Source organism: Melospiza melodia, chromosome 25 (genome assembly GCF_035770615.1).
Source record: "Melospiza melodia melodia isolate bMelMel2 chromosome 25, bMelMel2.pri, whole genome shotgun sequence".
Taxonomy (NCBI): Eukaryota; Metazoa; Chordata; class Aves; order Passeriformes; family Passerellidae; genus Melospiza; species Melospiza melodia.
This window is the reverse complement of record NC_086218.1, coordinates 10844498-10860545: the sequence shown is the minus strand read 5'-3', so window position 1 is coordinate 10860545 and position 16048 is coordinate 10844498. Positions and strand designations below refer to the sequence as shown.

The 16048-nt window shown below is 66.6% G+C and overlaps 2 protein-coding genes across 2 annotated transcripts; one reads left to right on the top strand and one right to left on the bottom strand.

Moving 5' to 3' along the window:
• Window positions 1-830: 830 nt before the first annotated feature.
• NUDT17 (nudix hydrolase 17) lies at window positions 831-2692 on the bottom strand. Its single transcript, XM_063176137.1, has 8 exons — window positions 2624-2692; window positions 2335-2457; window positions 2092-2263; window positions 1979-2004; window positions 1811-1903; window positions 1623-1721; window positions 1120-1286; window positions 831-1022 (listed from the first exon to the last, which is right to left on the bottom strand). The coding sequence occupies exons 1-8, from the start codon at window positions 2690-2692 to the stop codon at window positions 854-856; spliced, it is 918 nt and encodes a 305-aa protein (XP_063032207.1). The 3' UTR covers window positions 831-853.
• A 2027-nt stretch (window positions 2693-4719) lies between these two features.
• On the top strand, window positions 4720-15842 carry SEMA6C (semaphorin 6C). Its single transcript, XM_063176420.1, has 17 exons — window positions 4720-5046; window positions 6341-6455; window positions 6908-6965; window positions 7070-7126; window positions 7229-7330; window positions 8379-8469; window positions 8557-8679; window positions 9523-9611; window positions 10379-10596; window positions 11356-11481; window positions 11562-11717; window positions 12879-13115; window positions 13844-13990; window positions 14291-14368; window positions 14455-14510; window positions 14695-14736; window positions 15026-15842. Exons 1-17 carry the CDS (start codon window positions 4785-4787, stop codon window positions 15757-15759), a joined length of 2691 nt encoding a protein of 896 aa, XP_063032490.1. The 5' UTR covers window positions 4720-4784; the 3' UTR covers window positions 15760-15842.
• Window positions 15843-16048: the final 206 nt, after the last annotated feature.

The window sequence follows — 16048 nt, the reverse complement described above, 5'->3', positions numbered from 1 at the left end:
CACATGGCCGTGTCACATTCTGTGTCCCTTTCTGTGTCCCTTTCCGTGTCCCCGTCCTGTGTCCCACCCCGTGTCCCATCCCATGTCCCATGTCCCATCCCATGTCCCCATCCTGTGTCCCATCCCATGTCCTCATTCCGTGTCCCCATCCCCTGTCCCATCTCATGTCCCATCCCGTGTCCCATTTTGGGTCCCATGTCCCCATTCCGTGTCCCCATCCCATATCCCATCCCATGTCCCATGTCCCCATCCTGTGTCCCATCCCATGTCCTCATTCCGTGTCCCCATCCCCTGTCCCATCTCATGTCCCATCCCGTGTCCCATTTTGGGTCCCATGTCCCCATTCCGTGTCCCCATCTCACATCCCATCCCATGTCCCATGTCCCCATCTCGTGTCCCCTCCCATGTCCCATTCTGGGTCCCATTTTGTGTCCCATGTTCCCATCCCATATCCCATCCCGTGTCCCCATCCCATGTCCCTTTCCATGTCCCACATCCCCATCCCATGTCCCATCCCCTGTCCCATGTCCCATCCCATGTCCTGTCCCATGTCCCCATCCCGTGTCCCATCCCATGTCCCAGGTCCCATTCTGTGTCCCTTTCCATATCCCATCCTGTGTCCCATGTCTCATCCTGTGTCGCCATCCCATGTCCCATCCCATGTCCCCATCCCCTGTCCCATTTTGGGTCCCATTCTGTGTCCCATGTCCCCATCCCATGTCCCCATCCCGTGTCCCATCCCGTGTCTCCATCCCCACACCCCGGGGAACGGTGAGCGCCCTCTCCATTCCCCCGGAACCCCCCGACCCCACGCACACCCCGCTCCAGGACGGGTTTGGATCCCGCCGGGATTTTATTCGCGCTCCTGCCCCCGGCCGGGCCCCGCCCGCCACCGGCCCAGCGCGAATTTGGTGCCGGTGCTGACGCGCTCCAGGTCGGGGCCGCGCTCCGGGGCCCGGCGCAGGAGGGTCCCGGTGGCGATCCGGGAGCTGCGGAGGCCGTCGGGGCTCAGCTCCGTGATCCTGCACCGGGGAACGGGGTCAGGAACGGGGCTGGGGCAGCCCCCAGGGGCTCTGCAGCCTCGTGTCGCTGTCCCCAGGGGGGCAGCGGGGGTCTCACCCTATGGTGGCCGGCAGCTCGCTGGGGAGTGATCCCGGTCCCGATCCCAATCCCGGTCCTGGTCCCGGTCCCTCGGCTCCATCCTCGGTGGCAGCGATGGCCTCCAGGACCGGAGGCTCCAGCCAGGCCACGGCGCTGACCTCAGCCGGGCTCGGGCACAGCCGGGCCTGGGCATGGGGACATCGTGGAGGGAGAGACCCCCACGGTGGGGGGAACCCCAACCTCCATAGGGACCCCCACCCTTGGAGGGACCCCCACCCTTGGAGGGAACCCCCAGCCTCAGGAGGGGCTTCCAGGGGAGGAACAGCCCGGCCATGAGGGACCCCCACCCTTAGAGGGACCCCAACCCAGAGAGGGACTGCAGTCCCAAGAGGGGCCCCCACCCATTGAGGGACCCCTTTGGAAGTGCCCCCCACCCTCGGAGGTGCCCCCCACCCATGAAGGGACCCTCTCAGAGGTGTCCCCCACCCCCGGAGATGCCCCCCTACCGGAGCTGTCCCCACCTGCAGCCGCTGGCGGGGCTCGGCCGAGCGCAGCCCCAGGTAGGTGACAATGTGGTGGCACCGCGGTGGCCCCCAGCTCAGCGAGGGGGGGAACAGCGACTGCGGGGAGCGGGGGTGACCCGTGGGACACAGCGGCCACCCGGGGGTGTCACCCCCCGCCCAGCCCCGCTTTGGGGAGGGGTCGTTACCTCCCAGAGGCCGAGCAGGCGCCACGAGAAGGTTCCGGGCTCCAGGTGCAGCCCCGTCTCCTCGGCCAGCTCCCGCAGCCCCGCGGCCACCAGCTGGGAGGGTCGGGGTGTCACAGGTGTCCCCAACTCACCTGGGCACCCCCTGCCCTCCCCGCGGTGTCACCTCACCTCTTCTCCTGGCTCCAAGTGCCCACCTGAGTGGGGGGACAGCGGTCAGGGGACCCCAAAATATCTGTCCCCCCCCCCCCCCCCAGAGCTGCCGTCCCCGTCCTTGCGCTCACCTGGTGGCACCCAAACGTTGGGGAAGTGTCGCAGGGTGGTGGCCCGGCGGGTCAGCAGGACGTGGCCGCAGGTGGCCTCCAGCAGCACGGCCACCGCCGCTGTCACCCCCGCGTGTCCCCCCCGGTCACCCGGCGCGTCCCCTCGCAGCTTGGCGGGGCAGAACGGGGGTCTCTGCGGGGACAGGGCACGTCAGGGCTGCCGTGGCTCCGACACCGAGCGGGGGACACCGGGGCTGGCGGCACCTTGAGGACGGTGACGGTGGAGCCGGGGAAGGGCACATCGGAGATGAGGAAGCGGCCGCGCTCCAGCCCGCAGCTCACCAGGGCCACGTCGGTGTGCGCGGGGCAGAACACGCCGGTGACACTCTGCGGGGACACCGCTGTCACCGTCCCCGCGCTGTCACTGTCACTGTCCCCGTCCCCGCGCTGTCCCCGCTCCCCCTGCCCTGCACTGTCCCCCCGTTACCGCCATGGTCCCCAGACCCCCCCATTGCCCCCGGTCCCCCCCGGTCCCCCCCGGTCCCCCCCGGACCTGCCCGAACGCCGCCGCCCCCCCCGCCCCCGCGCGCCGCACGTGCACGAGCACGCGCGCGCCCGCCATGACGGGGGGCGGGGCCTCCTGGGGAGTGGGCGGGGCTTGACGCCGTCTGGGGGCGGGGCCTGGACCGAGCCGGGGATTGCGCCCCCTGCAGGAACCGCCGGGAATGGCGCCGCCCTCGGGAGGGGAGCGGAGGTTGGGGACGGTTGTGTGTCCCTCTGTCCTGTGGGTGTCCCTCTGTCCTGTGGGTGTCCCTCTGTCCTCTGGGTGTCCCCCGTGTGTCCCCCGTGTCCTCTGTGTGTCCCCCGTGTGTCCTGTATCCCCCGTGTCCCGTGTGTGTCCCTCTGTCCTGTCTGTGTCCCCCGTGTCCTGTGTCCTCTGTGTCCCCCCGTGTCATGTGTGTGCTCCCCCGTGTCCTGGGCGTGTCCCATGTGTTCCCAGTGTCCTGTCTGTGTCCTGTGTGTGTCCCCCCGTGTATCCTGTCTGTGTCCCCCGTGTCCTGTGTGTGTCCCCGATTGTCCTGTGTGTGTCCGTGTCCTCCGCCTTCCCCCACTGGCGACACTGTCCCCTGCCACCCCTCGGGGACACGACCATCGCTCCGGGGGGACACCGCCGCGTCCCCAGGGCTGCCACCATCGCTCCGAGGGGACACCGCCCCCCCGTGTCCCCGAGCGGTGCCATCCCCGGCCATGCCAGCAGATGTCACCCCGTGCCCGCCCCCTCGGGACCCCCGGTACCCCCCCCGAGCCTCAGGGGTGTCCCCAGCGTCCCCCACCCCTGCCGTGTCCCCACAGGGTGGCACTCGGGGACAGCGCAGCCTGAGCGGGGACACGGAGGCAGAGGGCATCTCAGTGCTCCCAGTACGTCCCAGTAACTCCCAGTAACTCTCGGTGGCCACACACGGTGCAGGTGACACAGAGGGGACACACAGAGGGGACACACAGAGGGGACGCACAGAGGGGACACACGGAGGGGACGCACAGAGGGGACACACAGAGGGGACACACGGAGGGGACGCACAAAGGGGGACACACAGAGGGGACACACGGAGGGGACACACGGAGGGGACGCACAAAGGGGGACACACGGAGGGGACACACACGGGGTGGCCCCGCCGCACCGGCGCGCGCGCCCGGCGGTTGCACACGCGGGAGCGCGCACCGGAGGGGGGGGGGAGGGGGGGGTGTGTCACAGCCGCGCACACGCGCGTGCAAAACCCCCCCCCCCCCCAACCCCCCCCCAACCCCCACCGCCGGGCTCGGCAGTTAATGAGGATCATCTCATTAACGGGCATTAACGCCCGTCTATCTATAGGGCGGCCGCGGGGGCAGCCCCGGGGGCTCTGCCGTCCCCACGGGGGTCCCCCGGTCCCGCCCCCCACCGGCCCCCGCTCCGGCCGGTGCCCGGTCCCGGCCCGTTCCGGGGCGGAGCCGCTCGGCACCGAGCGGGGAGCGGAGCCGGTACCGAGCGCCGAGGGGTCCGGGAGGGGCGGGGGTTGGGGGGGTGTTGGGGCTGGGGGTGGGTTTGGGGTGATTTGGGGTGGTTTAGGGATGCTTTTGGGGTGGTTTAGGGCGATTCTGGGGTGGTTTTGGGGTGGGTTTGGGGTGTAGGCTGGGTATTGTGAGGTGTTGGGGCAGGGGGTGGGTTTGGGGTGGGTTTAGGGTGGTTTTGGGGTGGGTTTTGGGGTGCAGGCTGGGAGTTGTGGGGTGCTGGGGCAGGGGGTGCGTTTGGGGTGATTTGGGGTGCTGTTGGGGTGAGTTTGGGGTAGTTTTGGGGTGTAGGCTGGGTATTGTGGAGTGTTGGGGCAGGGGGTAGGTTTGGGGTGGTTTTGGCGTAGTTTTGGAGTAGGTTTGGGGTGGTTTTGGCGTAGTTTTGGGGTGCAGGCTAGGTGTTGTGGGGTGCTGGGGCAGGGGACTGAATGGGACCATGGAGCTTGGGGACGGGGCGGTTTTGGGGTGTTTTAGGGTGTTTTAGGGCTTTGGGTGGGACGCTGAGTGTTGTGAGGGTGTCTTTGAGGTATTTGGGGTGCGGGGTCGGGGTGTAGGGGGGTGTTTGGGGGTGCTGGGAAAAGTCCCGGCGCTGGTGGCAGCAGCACTGGGAGCACTGGGACGGGGGCACGGGGGACTTTGGGACAGGAACGCTGGAGCAGGGGGAAATGGGGACCACTGAGAGGACTGGGGACACTGGGAGCGCTGTCCCCACACTGTCCCCACTCCCCCTCTCCTCCCCGTGCCTCAGTTTCCCCCCGCTCGCAGCCCGGGGCGGGGCGGGGGGGTCGCTCCCAGCCCCACCCGCCATGCCGGGGGTCCCGCTGCTCTTCGTCGTCCTCCTCCTCCTCCTCCTCCTCCTCCTCACCGGGACCCTCGCCCAGTCCTTCCCGAGGGACCTGGTGGCTCGGAGCACCGTGGGGCTGGCAGGTGAGCAGGGCTGGGGGGCGGCCCTGGGATGGGGGGGCTGCAATCCCTGTCCCACCCCCAAATCCCAATCCCTGTCCCACCCCCAAATCCCAGCCCCAATTCTGGTCCCGATCCTGGCTGCAATCCCTGTCCCAGCCCAATCCCAATCCCTGTCCCACCCCCAAATCCCAATCCCCGTCCCATCCCAATCCCAATCCCAATCCCAGCCCCGATTCTGGTCCCAATCCTGGCTGCAATCCCTGTCCCATCCCAATCCCAATCCCAGTTCTGATGCTGGTCCCGATCCGAGCCCCATTCCCAGCTTCCGTCCCAGTTCAACCCCAATGCCAGCCCCAATGCCAGCCCCAATCCCGACCCCAATCCCGACCCCAGTCTCAGCCCCCAACCCTAATTCTGATCCCAGTCCTGCCCCATTTCCTTGCCCCCAGCCCTGGCCTCGCTGCAGCTCCCGCAGCCCATTCCAGTCCTGATTCCCGTTCTCAGACCCCGGTCCCGGTACCCGTTCTCAGACCCCAGTCCCAATCCCAATTCCCGTTCTCAGTCCCAGTCCCGGTTCCCGTTCTCAGACCCCGGTCCCGGTTCCCGTTCTCAGACCCCAGTCCCAATCCCAATTCCCGTTCTCAGTCCCAGTCCTGGTTCCCGTTCTCAGACCCCGGTCCTGGTTCCCGTTCTCAGTCCCGGTCCCAGTCCCGGTTCCCGTTCTCAGACCCCGGTCCCGGTTCCCGTTCTCAGTCCCGGTCCCGGTTCCCGTTCTCAGTCCCGGTCCCAGTCCCGGTTCCCGTTCTCAGACCCCAGTCCCGGTCCCGGTTCCCGTTCTCAGACCCCGGTCCCGGTTCCCGTTCTCAGACCCCAGTCCCGGTCCCGGTTCCCGTTCTCAGACCCCGGTCCCGGTTCCCGTTCTCAGACCCCAGTCCCGGTCCCGGTTCCCGTTCTCAGTCCCAGACCCAGTCCCGGTTCCCGTTCTCAGCCCCGGTCCCGGTTCCCGTTCTCAGCCCCGGTCCCGGTTCCCGTTCTCAGTCCCAGTCCCGGTCCCGGTTCCCGTTCTCAGCCCCGGTCCCGGTTCCCGTTCTCAGCCCCGGTCCCGGTTCCCGTTCTCAGACCCCGGTCCCGGTTCCCGTTCTCAGTCCCGGTCCCAGTCCCGGTTCCCGTTCTCAGACCCCGGTCCCGGTTCCCGTTCTCAGTCCCGGTCCCAGTCCCGGTTCCCGTTCTCAGTCCCAGTCCCGGTCCCGGTTCCCGTTCTCAGCCCCCAGTCCCGGGGGTTCCCGGGCTCTCACCGTGTCCCCCCGCCCCGCAGCCACGGCCGCGTACCCGCGTTTCGGGGGGCTCCGGGGGGACAACGGCACGGCGCGGCTCGGCCTGGACTTCCAGCGGATGCTGCGGCTCAACGGGACGCTCTTCGTGGCCGCCCGGTGAGCGCCCGGTGCGCCGGGACACGGCCCCGGTGCGGGGCACCCTTAGCCGGGCTTGTGCAAGGATTTGCACGCTCCTGCGCCCTTGTCAGTGCGTGACCCCCGCGCTGTCCCCCTGTGCGTGTCCTCCCTGTGTCCCTTGCACGCCCCTTATGTCCCCTCGCACGGCCCCTGCCAGTTTGCACACCCCCTGTCACTTTGCACACACCCCCGTGTCCCTTACACTCCCTCCATGTCCCTTGAACACCCCCGTGTCCCTTGCACACCTATGTCCCTTTGCATACCCCCTGTGCGTGTTGTCCCCGTGTCCCCTCGCACACCCCGTGTCCCTTGCACACCCCCGTGTCCCCTTGCACACCCCCGTGTCCCCTTGCACACTCCGTGTCCCCTCGCACACCCTGTGTCCCTTGCACACCCCCGTGCCCCCTTGCACACTCACCCCCCCCCTCCAGGGACCACATCTACGCCTTCGACCTGCGGCAGGACGAGGGGACGCTGTACCCGGAGCGGGTAAGGGGGCACGGGGACAGCGACCCTTGGGGACACAGGGGGCACGCGGGGGGACGCACGAGGGTCCCCGTGCCCACCCTCCCTTGGCACATCTCACCTGGCAGCACCTCACCTGGGAGACGCGGGACAGGCAGAGCTGCGCCATGCGGGGCCGGCGGCAGGTGAGGGGGCGCCACCGGGGATTTGGGGTGCGGGGATTTGGGAATTTGGGGTGCGGGCTTTGATGTGGTGGCACCAGGGTGTCACCCGTGCCACCCTCACAGGACGAGTGTCACAACTACATCCGAGTGCTGGTGCCCCGCGACGCCGAGACCCTCCTGGCTTGTGGCACCAATGCCTTCAGCCCCCTGTGCCGCACCTACCAGGTGGGGGGACCCCCGGAATGAGGGGGGGTCCTGGGGGTCTCAGCCCCAGCAGGGCAGTTCCCAGAGCACGGAGGTTCTCAGCCATGGACACCCCAAAACTGCACAAGGGGGACCCCGAGTGTCACCCAAGACCATCCTGGGACACCCCAAAACTGCACTGGGGGGACCCCGAGTGTCACCTGAGACTCTCCTGGGACCCTCAGTGTCACCTGAGACCCTCCCAGGACACCCCAAAAATGCACTGGGGGGAACCCTGAGTGTCACCCGAGACCCTCCCGGGACCCCAAGTGTCACCAGGGGGACCCCAAGTGTCACCTGAGACCCTCCCGGGACACCCCAAAACTGCACCAGGGGGACCCCAAGTGTCACCTGAGACCCTCCTGGGACCCCAAGTGTCACCTGAGAGCCTCCCGGGACCCTCAGTGTCACCTGAGACTCTCCTGGGACACCCCAAAACTGCACCAGGGGGACCCCGAGTGTCACCTGAGACCCTCCTGGGACCCTCAGTGTCACCTGAGACCCTCCCAGGACACCCCAAAAATGCACTGGGGGGAACCCTGAGTGTCACCCGAGACCCTCCTGGGACCCCAGGCGTCACCTGAGACCCTCCCGGGACACCCCAACTGCTCGAGGGGACCCCAAATGTCACCTGAGAGCCTCCCGGGACCCCCAGTGTCACCTGAGACCCTCCCAGGACACCCCAAAAATGCACTGGGGGGAACCCTGAGTGTCACCTGAGACCCTCCCGGGACACCCCAACTGTACCTGGGGGACCCCAATGGGGTTGGGCATGGCACAAGGGGGGTACTGAGTGTTTGGGGAGGGGTCTCACGGTCTCTGGGCATGTCCCCCCCCAGGTGAGCAGCCTCCTGGGGGTGCCTGGGGCGTCTCAACCCCAGCAAAGCCATTCCCAGGGCATGGAGGTTCTCAGCCATGGACACCCCAGCTGCACCGGGGGGACCCCGATGGGGTTGGGGATGGCACAAGGGGGGTGCTGAGTGTTTGGGGAGGGGTCTCACAGCCTCTGGACGTGTCCCCCCCCGCCCAGGTGAGCAGCCTGGCCCAGCAGGGTGACGAGGTCAGCGGGCAGGCGCGGTGTCCCTTCGACGCCAAGCAAAGCATCGCGGCTCTCTTTGTCGGTGGGTGCTGGGGGGCACGGAGGGGCACGGGGGGGGTCCGGGGGGGCACGGGGGTGACCCGGTGTGTCCCCTGTCCCCTCCCCGCAGATGGCAGCCTGTACTCGGCCACCGTGGCCGATTTCCAGGCCAGTGACGCCGTGATCTACCGCAGCCTGAGCCCCGGGCAGGCTCCCCTGCGCACCCTCAAGTACAGCTCCCGCTGGCTGCAGGGTACCCCGAAATGGGGGGTCTGGGGGGGTCTGGGGGGTGGGATGGGGGTCTGCGGGGGTCTATGGGGGGGTCTATGGGGATGGGATGGGGGTGCAGGGGTGTAGGAGGGGTGTGAGGAACGGGTTACAGGTGTGGAGGGATGTGGCAGAATGGGGCAGGGGGATGTGGGGATGGGATGGGATGGGGGGTCTGGGGGGTGTGATGGGGGTCTGCGGGGGTCTGGAGGGGTCTATGGGGATGGGATGGGGGTCTCTGGGGGTGGGATGGGGGTACAGGAGGTTTGTGGGGGTGGGATGGGGGTGCAGGGGTGTAGGAGGGTGTGGGGAAGGGGTTACAGGTGTGGAGGGATGTGGCAGAATGGGGCAGGGGTCTGTGGGGATGGGATGGGGGTACAGGGGGTCTGGGGGGGTCTGCGAAGGTGGGATGGGGGTCTCTGGGGGTCTCTGGGGGTACAGGGGGTCTGTGAAGGTCTGTGGAGGTGGGATGGGGGTACGGGGAATGAAGGATGTGTCAGAATGGGGCAGGGGGATGTGGGGATGGGATGGGGGTACAGGGGGTCTGGGGGGGTGTGGAGGGATCTGTGGGGGTCTGTGGGGGTTTGGGGCAGTCTGTGGAGATGGGATGGGGGTACGGGGGGTTTGGGGGGTCTGTGGGGGTCGGATGGGGGTACAGGGATGGAAGGATGTGCCAGAGCGGTGCAGGGGTCTGTGGGGATGGGGTCGGGGGGTGCAGGGCTGCAGTCTGGGGGTACAGGGGAGGGGGCTGAGCACGAGGCTGTGGGACAAGGACAGGAGGTGGCAGGAGCTGATGGTGCCTCTGACCTCCCCTGTCCCCCCTCCCCAGAACCCCACTTTGTGCAGGTGCTGCCCTATGGCCCCTACGTCTACTTCTTCTTCAGGGAGGTGGCAGTGGAGCTCAGCGCCCTGGGCAAGGTGGGCACGGGGGGCACGGGGGGCACACAGGGACCCCCACCCTGGGGCTGAGCCAGGGGAGACTCCTGAGCCCCTCACCAGGGTGTCAGGCCTGTGGGTGCCCCCGGAGGCGTCTGGGGGGCAGCCACAGTGCCCAGGGGTGCCCAGATGCCCCGGGTGCTGACTCTGAGGGTGCCCAGGTGGTGACCCAGTCCCCGTGCAGGTGCTGGTGGCCTGGGTGGCCCAGGTGGTGATCCTGAGGGTATCCAGGTGATCCTGAGGGTGTCCAGGTGACCCTGAGGGTGTCCAGGTGCTGTCCCCAGGTGTCCAGGTGACCCTGAGGGTATCCAGGTGACCCTGATGGTGTCCAGGTGACCCTGAGGGTGTCCAGGTGACCCTGAGGGTGTCCAGGTGCTGTCCCCAGGTGTCCAGGTGACCCTGAGGGTATCCAGGTGACCCTGAGGGTGTCCAGGTGCTGAGCAGGTTCCCGTGCAGGTGCTGGTGGCGCGGGTGGCGCGGGTGGTGATCCTGAGGGTATCCAGGTGACCCTGATGGTGTCCAGGTGACCCTGAGGGTGTCCAGGTGCTGTTCCCAGGTGTCCAGGTGACCCTGAGGGTGTCCAGGTGACCCTGAGGGTGTCCAGGTGCTGTTCCCAGGTGTCCAGGTGACCCTGAGGGTGTCCAGGTGACCCTGAGGGTGTCCAGGTGCTGTTCCCAGGTATCCAGGTGACCCTGAGGGTGTCCAGGCGCTGTCCCCGGGTGCCCAGGTGCTGACCCATCCCCGTGCAGGTGCTGGTGGCGCGGGTGGCCCGGGTGTGCCGCAATGACCGCGGCGGGTCCCCGCGGGTGCTGGAGCGGCGCTGGACGTCCTTCCTGAAGGTGCGGCTGCAGTGCTCCGTCCCCGGCGACACCGTCTTCTACTTCGACGTCCTGGAGGCTGTGACACCGCCACAGACCCTGCACGGGCGCCCCGCTGTCCTGGCACTCTTTGGCACCCAACCCAACAGGCAGGGACTCGGGGATGTGGGGACGTGGGGACACGGGGACATCAGGACATGGGGATGTGGGGACATGGGGACTTGGGGACATGGGGAGGTGGGGATGTGGGGACACAGGGACATGGGGGCATCAGGACATGGGGATGTGGGGACATGGGGATGTGGGGACATGGGGACATCAGGACATGGGGATGTGGGGACATGGGGATGTGGGGACACAGGGACATGGGGGCATCAGGACATGGGGATGTGGGGACATGGGGATGTGGGGACATGGGGACATCAGGACATGGGGATGTGGGGACATGGGGATATCAGGACATGGGGATATCAGGACATGGAGATGTGGGGACATGGGGACATCAGGACACAGGGACATTGGGATGTTGGGACATGGGGACACAGGGACACGGGGACATGGCGACATGGGGCTATGGGATAATGAGGATGTGGGGACATGGGGACACGGGGACATGGGGATGTGGGGACATGGGGAGATGGGATATGGGGACAGGATGATGGTGACACGAGTAGGGACTCACATGTGGACATGGGGACACAGAGAGGGGCTTGCCCAGGGAGACATGGGGATGGACTTGAAGGGGGACTGGGGATGGACACAAATGGAGACATGGGGATGGACTCAACCAGGGACCTGGGGACACAGAGGGGACACACACAGCAAAACAGAGCCTGGGGACACCCCAGGGACACGGAGGGGCCCTGCTCAACCCAAGGCCATCCTGTCCCCCCCCGCTGTCCCCGCAGCATCCCCGGCTCGGCCGTCTGCGCCTTCTACCTGGCGGACGTGGAGCGCTCCTTCGAGGGCCCCTTCGCCGAGCCCCGCGGCGCCGCCTGGGGCCCGGTGCCGGAGGAGAGGGTCCCCCAGCCCAGGTACAGCCGGGGACCCCCACCCGCACCGGGACACCCCCGGGTGCCGCGGGAACCGCGTCCCCACACCGGCTGTGCCGCAGGCCGGGCTGCTGTGCCGGGATGGGAGCCGCTGCCGGCGTTGTCACCTCTGGGGACTTCCCCGATGAGACGCTGGTGTTCGCCAAGGAGCACCCGCTGCTGCACGGAGCCGTGGGAGCCGCGGGAGGGCGGCCCCTCTTCACCCACACCGGCACCAGGTGCGGGGACAGGGTGGCCTTGGGGACAGGGTGGCCTCAGGGACAGGGTGACATCAGGAACAGGGTGGCCTCGGGGACAGGGTGGCCTCGGGGACAGGGTGGTCTTGGGGACAGGGTGGCCTGGGGGACAGGGTGACCTCAGGGACAGGGTGGTCTCGGGGACAAGGTGGCCTCAGGGACAGGGTGACCTCAGGGACAGGGTGACCTCAGGGACAGGGTGGTCTTGGGGACAAGGTGGCCTCAGGGACAGGGTGGCCTCAGGGGTGGGCTGGACTTAGGAAGTGAGATGCCATAAGAAGTTGGTTTCCTAAATCACCATGGTGCACTGTAAGCTGCATTATTGCCCTTTTACCTGGTATCTTTATATAAATATTTATATATTTATATATATATTCATATATTTATATATCTACATATCTATATATATATATATATATATATATTTAATATAAATATTAAAATGTATAAACATAATATTATACAATTAATATATAAATATTAATTAATACTTATATAAATAACATTTATTTATAGAGATTAATATAATATAATATAATATAATATAATATAATATAATATAATATAATATAATATAATATAATATAATATAATATAATATAATATAATATAATATAATATAATAGTATAGTATAGTTTAGTATAGTATAGTATAGTATAGTATAGTATAATATATAATATAAGATTATATAATATAATATATTTTATATAAATATATAAACATTTATGTATTTTATATTTACACAGCACACTTAGCCAAGCTGTCATGAGGGAACACATTTCTGTCCTTTCTTTTAAGAGTGATACATTAGGTGACTTTTTTCCCTCCCCTAACCATTTACAACCAAAAAAAAAATTGAAAGAAAAACATCCCATCGAGAGATTTGAACTATCTCCTCTCTGCTGCGGAAAAGGGTGAATTAGTTACGATAAAAGTCATCGCTTTTAGGAAAAGCGATGGATTTGTGGGAGTGGACGGAGCAGCCGTGGGGACGGGGAATATTTCACGAGAGGAGGTTCAGGCGCCGCAGGGTGGGGATGGTCCTTGCGCAGGGCTCCCGGGAAGGGTGTGCGGGAGCACAGGAGGATGCAGGAAGGCCCCGAGCCCCAAGCCCGGCTTTGCAAGGCCCCGTCCCGCCGCAGGCTGACCCAGCTGGCCGCGGACACGGGCGCGGGGCCCCGCGGGAACCACACCGTGCTGTTCCTGGGCGCCGAGGACGGGCGGCTGCTCAAGGTGCTGGCAGCTGCACCGAGCCCCGGGGCCGCGCAGCCCCCCGGGGGCACCCCGGCACCCAGGGAGCCCCGAGAGCTGGGGGACAGCGGGGACAGCGGGGACAGGACGCTGCTGCTCGAGGAGATCAGCCTCTACGACCCCGGGCGGTGAGGGGCTGGGGGTCTCGGGGGATGCTGGAGGGGGCTGGGGGGCACTGAAGGGTTCGGGGTGCTTGGGGGGCTTGGGTGGTGGGTTCTGGGTGCTCTTGGAGCTGGTGGTGCTGGGGGGCTCTTGGGCACTGTGGGACTGTGAGGATTTGGGGGTTTGGGGGGGTCTCAGGGGGGCTGTGCTGACCCTGGGTGCTCTCGGGTGCAGGTGCCACAGCCCAAGGGGATTTGGGGGTATTGCGGGGTGCTGGAGGGGGCTGGTGGGCGCTGAGGGGTGCCTGGGGGTCCTGGGGGGTGGGTTCAGGGCACTGTGGGAGCTGTGGGTGCTGGGAGGCTCTTGGGCACTGTGGGGCTGTGAGGATTTGGGGGTGTCAGGGGGGCTGTGCTGACCCTGGGTGCCCTCAGGTGCCACAGCCCGCGGGGGTTTTGGGGGTCTCAGGGGGGCTGTGCTGACCCCGGGTGCTGTTGGGTGCGGGTGCCACAGCCCAAGGGGATTTGGGGGTGTCAGGGGGGCTGTGCTGTGACCCTGAGTGCAGGTGCCACAGCCCAAGGGGATTTGGGGGTCTCAGGGGGGCTGTGCTGTGACCCTGAGTGCAGGTGCCAAAGCCCAAGGGGATTTGGGGGTCTCAGGGGGGCTGTGCTGTGACCCTGAGTGCAGGTGCCACAGCCCGCGGGGGTTTTGGGGGTCTCAGGGGGGCTGTGCTGACCCTGGGCGCTCTCGGCGGCAGGTGCCACAGCCCGCGGGGCTCCGGGGTGCCCAGCCGGGTGCTGGGGCTGGAGCTGCACCTGCCGGGCCGGGAGCTGATCGTGGCCTTTGCCGGGTGCCTCCTGCGGCTGCCCCTGAGCCGCTGCGGCCGCCACGGCTCCTGCCGAGGGTGAGCGGGGCCGGGAGGGACGGAAAAGGAGCGGGAGGGGACGGGGATGTGCGAAATGGGGATGGGGATGTGCAAAATGGGGAAGGGGATGTGCGAAATGGGGAAGGGGATGTGCGAAATGGGGATGGGGAATGTGCAAAACGGGGATGGGAATGTGCAAGGGAATGAGTGTGCAATGCACAGGGACACAAGGATGTGCAAGGTCGTGGGAGTGTCCAAGGGCACGGGGGCAGGGGAGGGGACGCGGGCGCACACGGGCACAGGGACATGGATGGCAGCTGTGTCCCCGTGTCCCCGCAGGAGCTGCCTGGCTGCCCGAGACCCCTATTGTGTCTGGCTGCCCTCCAGGGGCTGCGTCCCCTTCTCCGAGGACCTTCCGTGAGTTTTGTCCCTCCCATCCCCGACCTCCCGGGGCGTGTGGGGACACGCTGGGGACAGCGGGTGATGTCCCCTCTGTGTCCCAGGAGTGGCTTCCAGCAGGACATGGAGGGATCGCTCGGGATCAGCGGGACCTGCCAAGGTGAGGCCAAGGGGGAACACGGGGGACGCTGGGGATGTTTGGGGATTTCTGGGGGGATGCAGGTGACAATGGGGTGGCTCTGGCACACGTGGGTGATGCCAGAGGATGAGGAGGACGTGGAGGGGACATTGGTGGCTCCAAGGGACACATTGGGGCCTGGCCTGACCCTGCTCTGCTCCCACAGGGCCTACAAGGGTTGGTGACGAGGATGGAGACCTGGCCCACGGTCAGTGACATTGTCTGAGCGCCCTGGCGTGGGGGGAGACCCCAGGGTTTGGGGAGGGGGACACCAAGGGCTTGGGGCGGGGGGAATTGTGGTGTCCCAGAGACAGATGCAAGACCGCCAGGGACCCCTGGGGTGGGACAACGATCCCAAGGGGGGAAGAGGGATGGAGAAGGACCCTGGGGTGGGGGGACCCCAGTGAGCAGGAGGGACCCCAGGGACGGGAGAAGGGACGGGAGGGGGGACCGGGGGGTCTCTGCGGGGGACACCGGGCTGACGCGAGGTCCCGCAGGGGTGCGGCACCCCGGGCCCGGTGCCGAAGCGACGGTTCCGGTGCCGGTGCTCGTGGGCTGCGTGCTGGGCGCCTTCGCCGTGGGCGCCCTGGCCACCGGGCTGCTGGCCACCTGCTGCCAGCGCCCCGCCGTCCCCAAAGCGCCCCCGGAGCCGCCGTGCGCCCCGCGGAGCCCGAGCCAGCCGCCCGTGCCCCGCCTGTACCCCGCGCTGCCGCCGCAGGACGGGAGCGGCCCCGGCCCCGGCCCCGAGCCCGAGCCCCCCGCGCTGCCCCCGGCCCGCGCCCCCCGGGAGCGGGAGCCCCGGCGCGGCCCCGCGGAGCCCCCCGGGCCGGGCCCGCCGGGCAGGGCGCTCCGGGAGGAGACGCTGCAGCGGCTGCCCGCGGGCTCGGCGCGGCCCGGGACCCCCCCGGGCAGCGGCTCCTTCGCCAACCGGGTGCTGCCCCGCGGCCCCGCGGCCCCGCTGGGCCCCCACGACCGCGCCCCGGTGCGCCTGGACGTGCCCCCCGACAGCCCCCCGGCCCCGCGGCGGCCGCTGGCGCAGAGCTACTCGCTGGGGGGCACCCCCGTGAGCCCCCCCGGGCCGCCGCGGGGCCTCACCCGCATGCACTCGCTGGGGACACCGGGGGCGACGCCCTGGGGACCCCGGCCCGGAGCCCTGGAGCGCTCGGTGTCCGTGAAGCCCCCCCTGCTCCCCAAACCGCTGCTGCTGCCCGCGGCACCGGGGCGGCCCTGAGAGCCTCCCGGGACACCCCAAAACTGCACTGGGGGGATCCCGAGTGTCACCTGAGAGCCTCCTGGGATCCTGAGTGTCACCTGAGAGCCTCCCGGGACACCCCAAAACTGCAGCTGGGGGACCCCAAGTGTCACCTGGGACCCTCCTGGGATCCTGAGTGTCACCTCAGACCCTCCTGGGACCCCGAGTGTCACCTGGGACCCTCCTGGGATCCCGAGTGTCACCTGAGAGCCTCCTGGGACACCCCAAAAGTGCACTGGGGTACCCCGAGTGTCACCTGAGACCCTCC

Coding starts and splice junctions, on each gene's coding strand:
- SEMA6C (XM_063176420.1), top strand. CDS start 4,785: ATGGGGACCACTGAGAGGACTGGGGACACTGGGAGCGCTGTCCCCACA. Junction 6,966..7,069: donor GGACGCTGTACCCGGAGCGG/GTAAGGGGGCAC, acceptor CTCACCTGGCAG/CACCTCACCTGGGAGACGCG. Junction 11,482..11,561: donor GAGAGGGTCCCCCAGCCCAG/GTACAGCCGGGG, acceptor GCTGTGCCGCAG/GCCGGGCTGCTGTGCCGGGA.
- NUDT17 (XM_063176137.1), bottom strand. CDS start 2,692: ATGGCGGGCGCGCGCGTGCTCGTGCACGTGCGGCGCGCGGGGGCGGGG. Junction 2,005..2,091: donor CAACGTTTGGGTGCCACCAG/GTGAGCGCAAGG, acceptor CCCCCCACTCAG/GTGGGCACTTGGAGCCAGGA. Junction 1,287..1,622: donor AGCCCCGCCAGCGGCTGCAG/GTGGGGACAGCT, acceptor CCCCATGCCCAG/GCCCGGCTGTGCCCGAGCCC.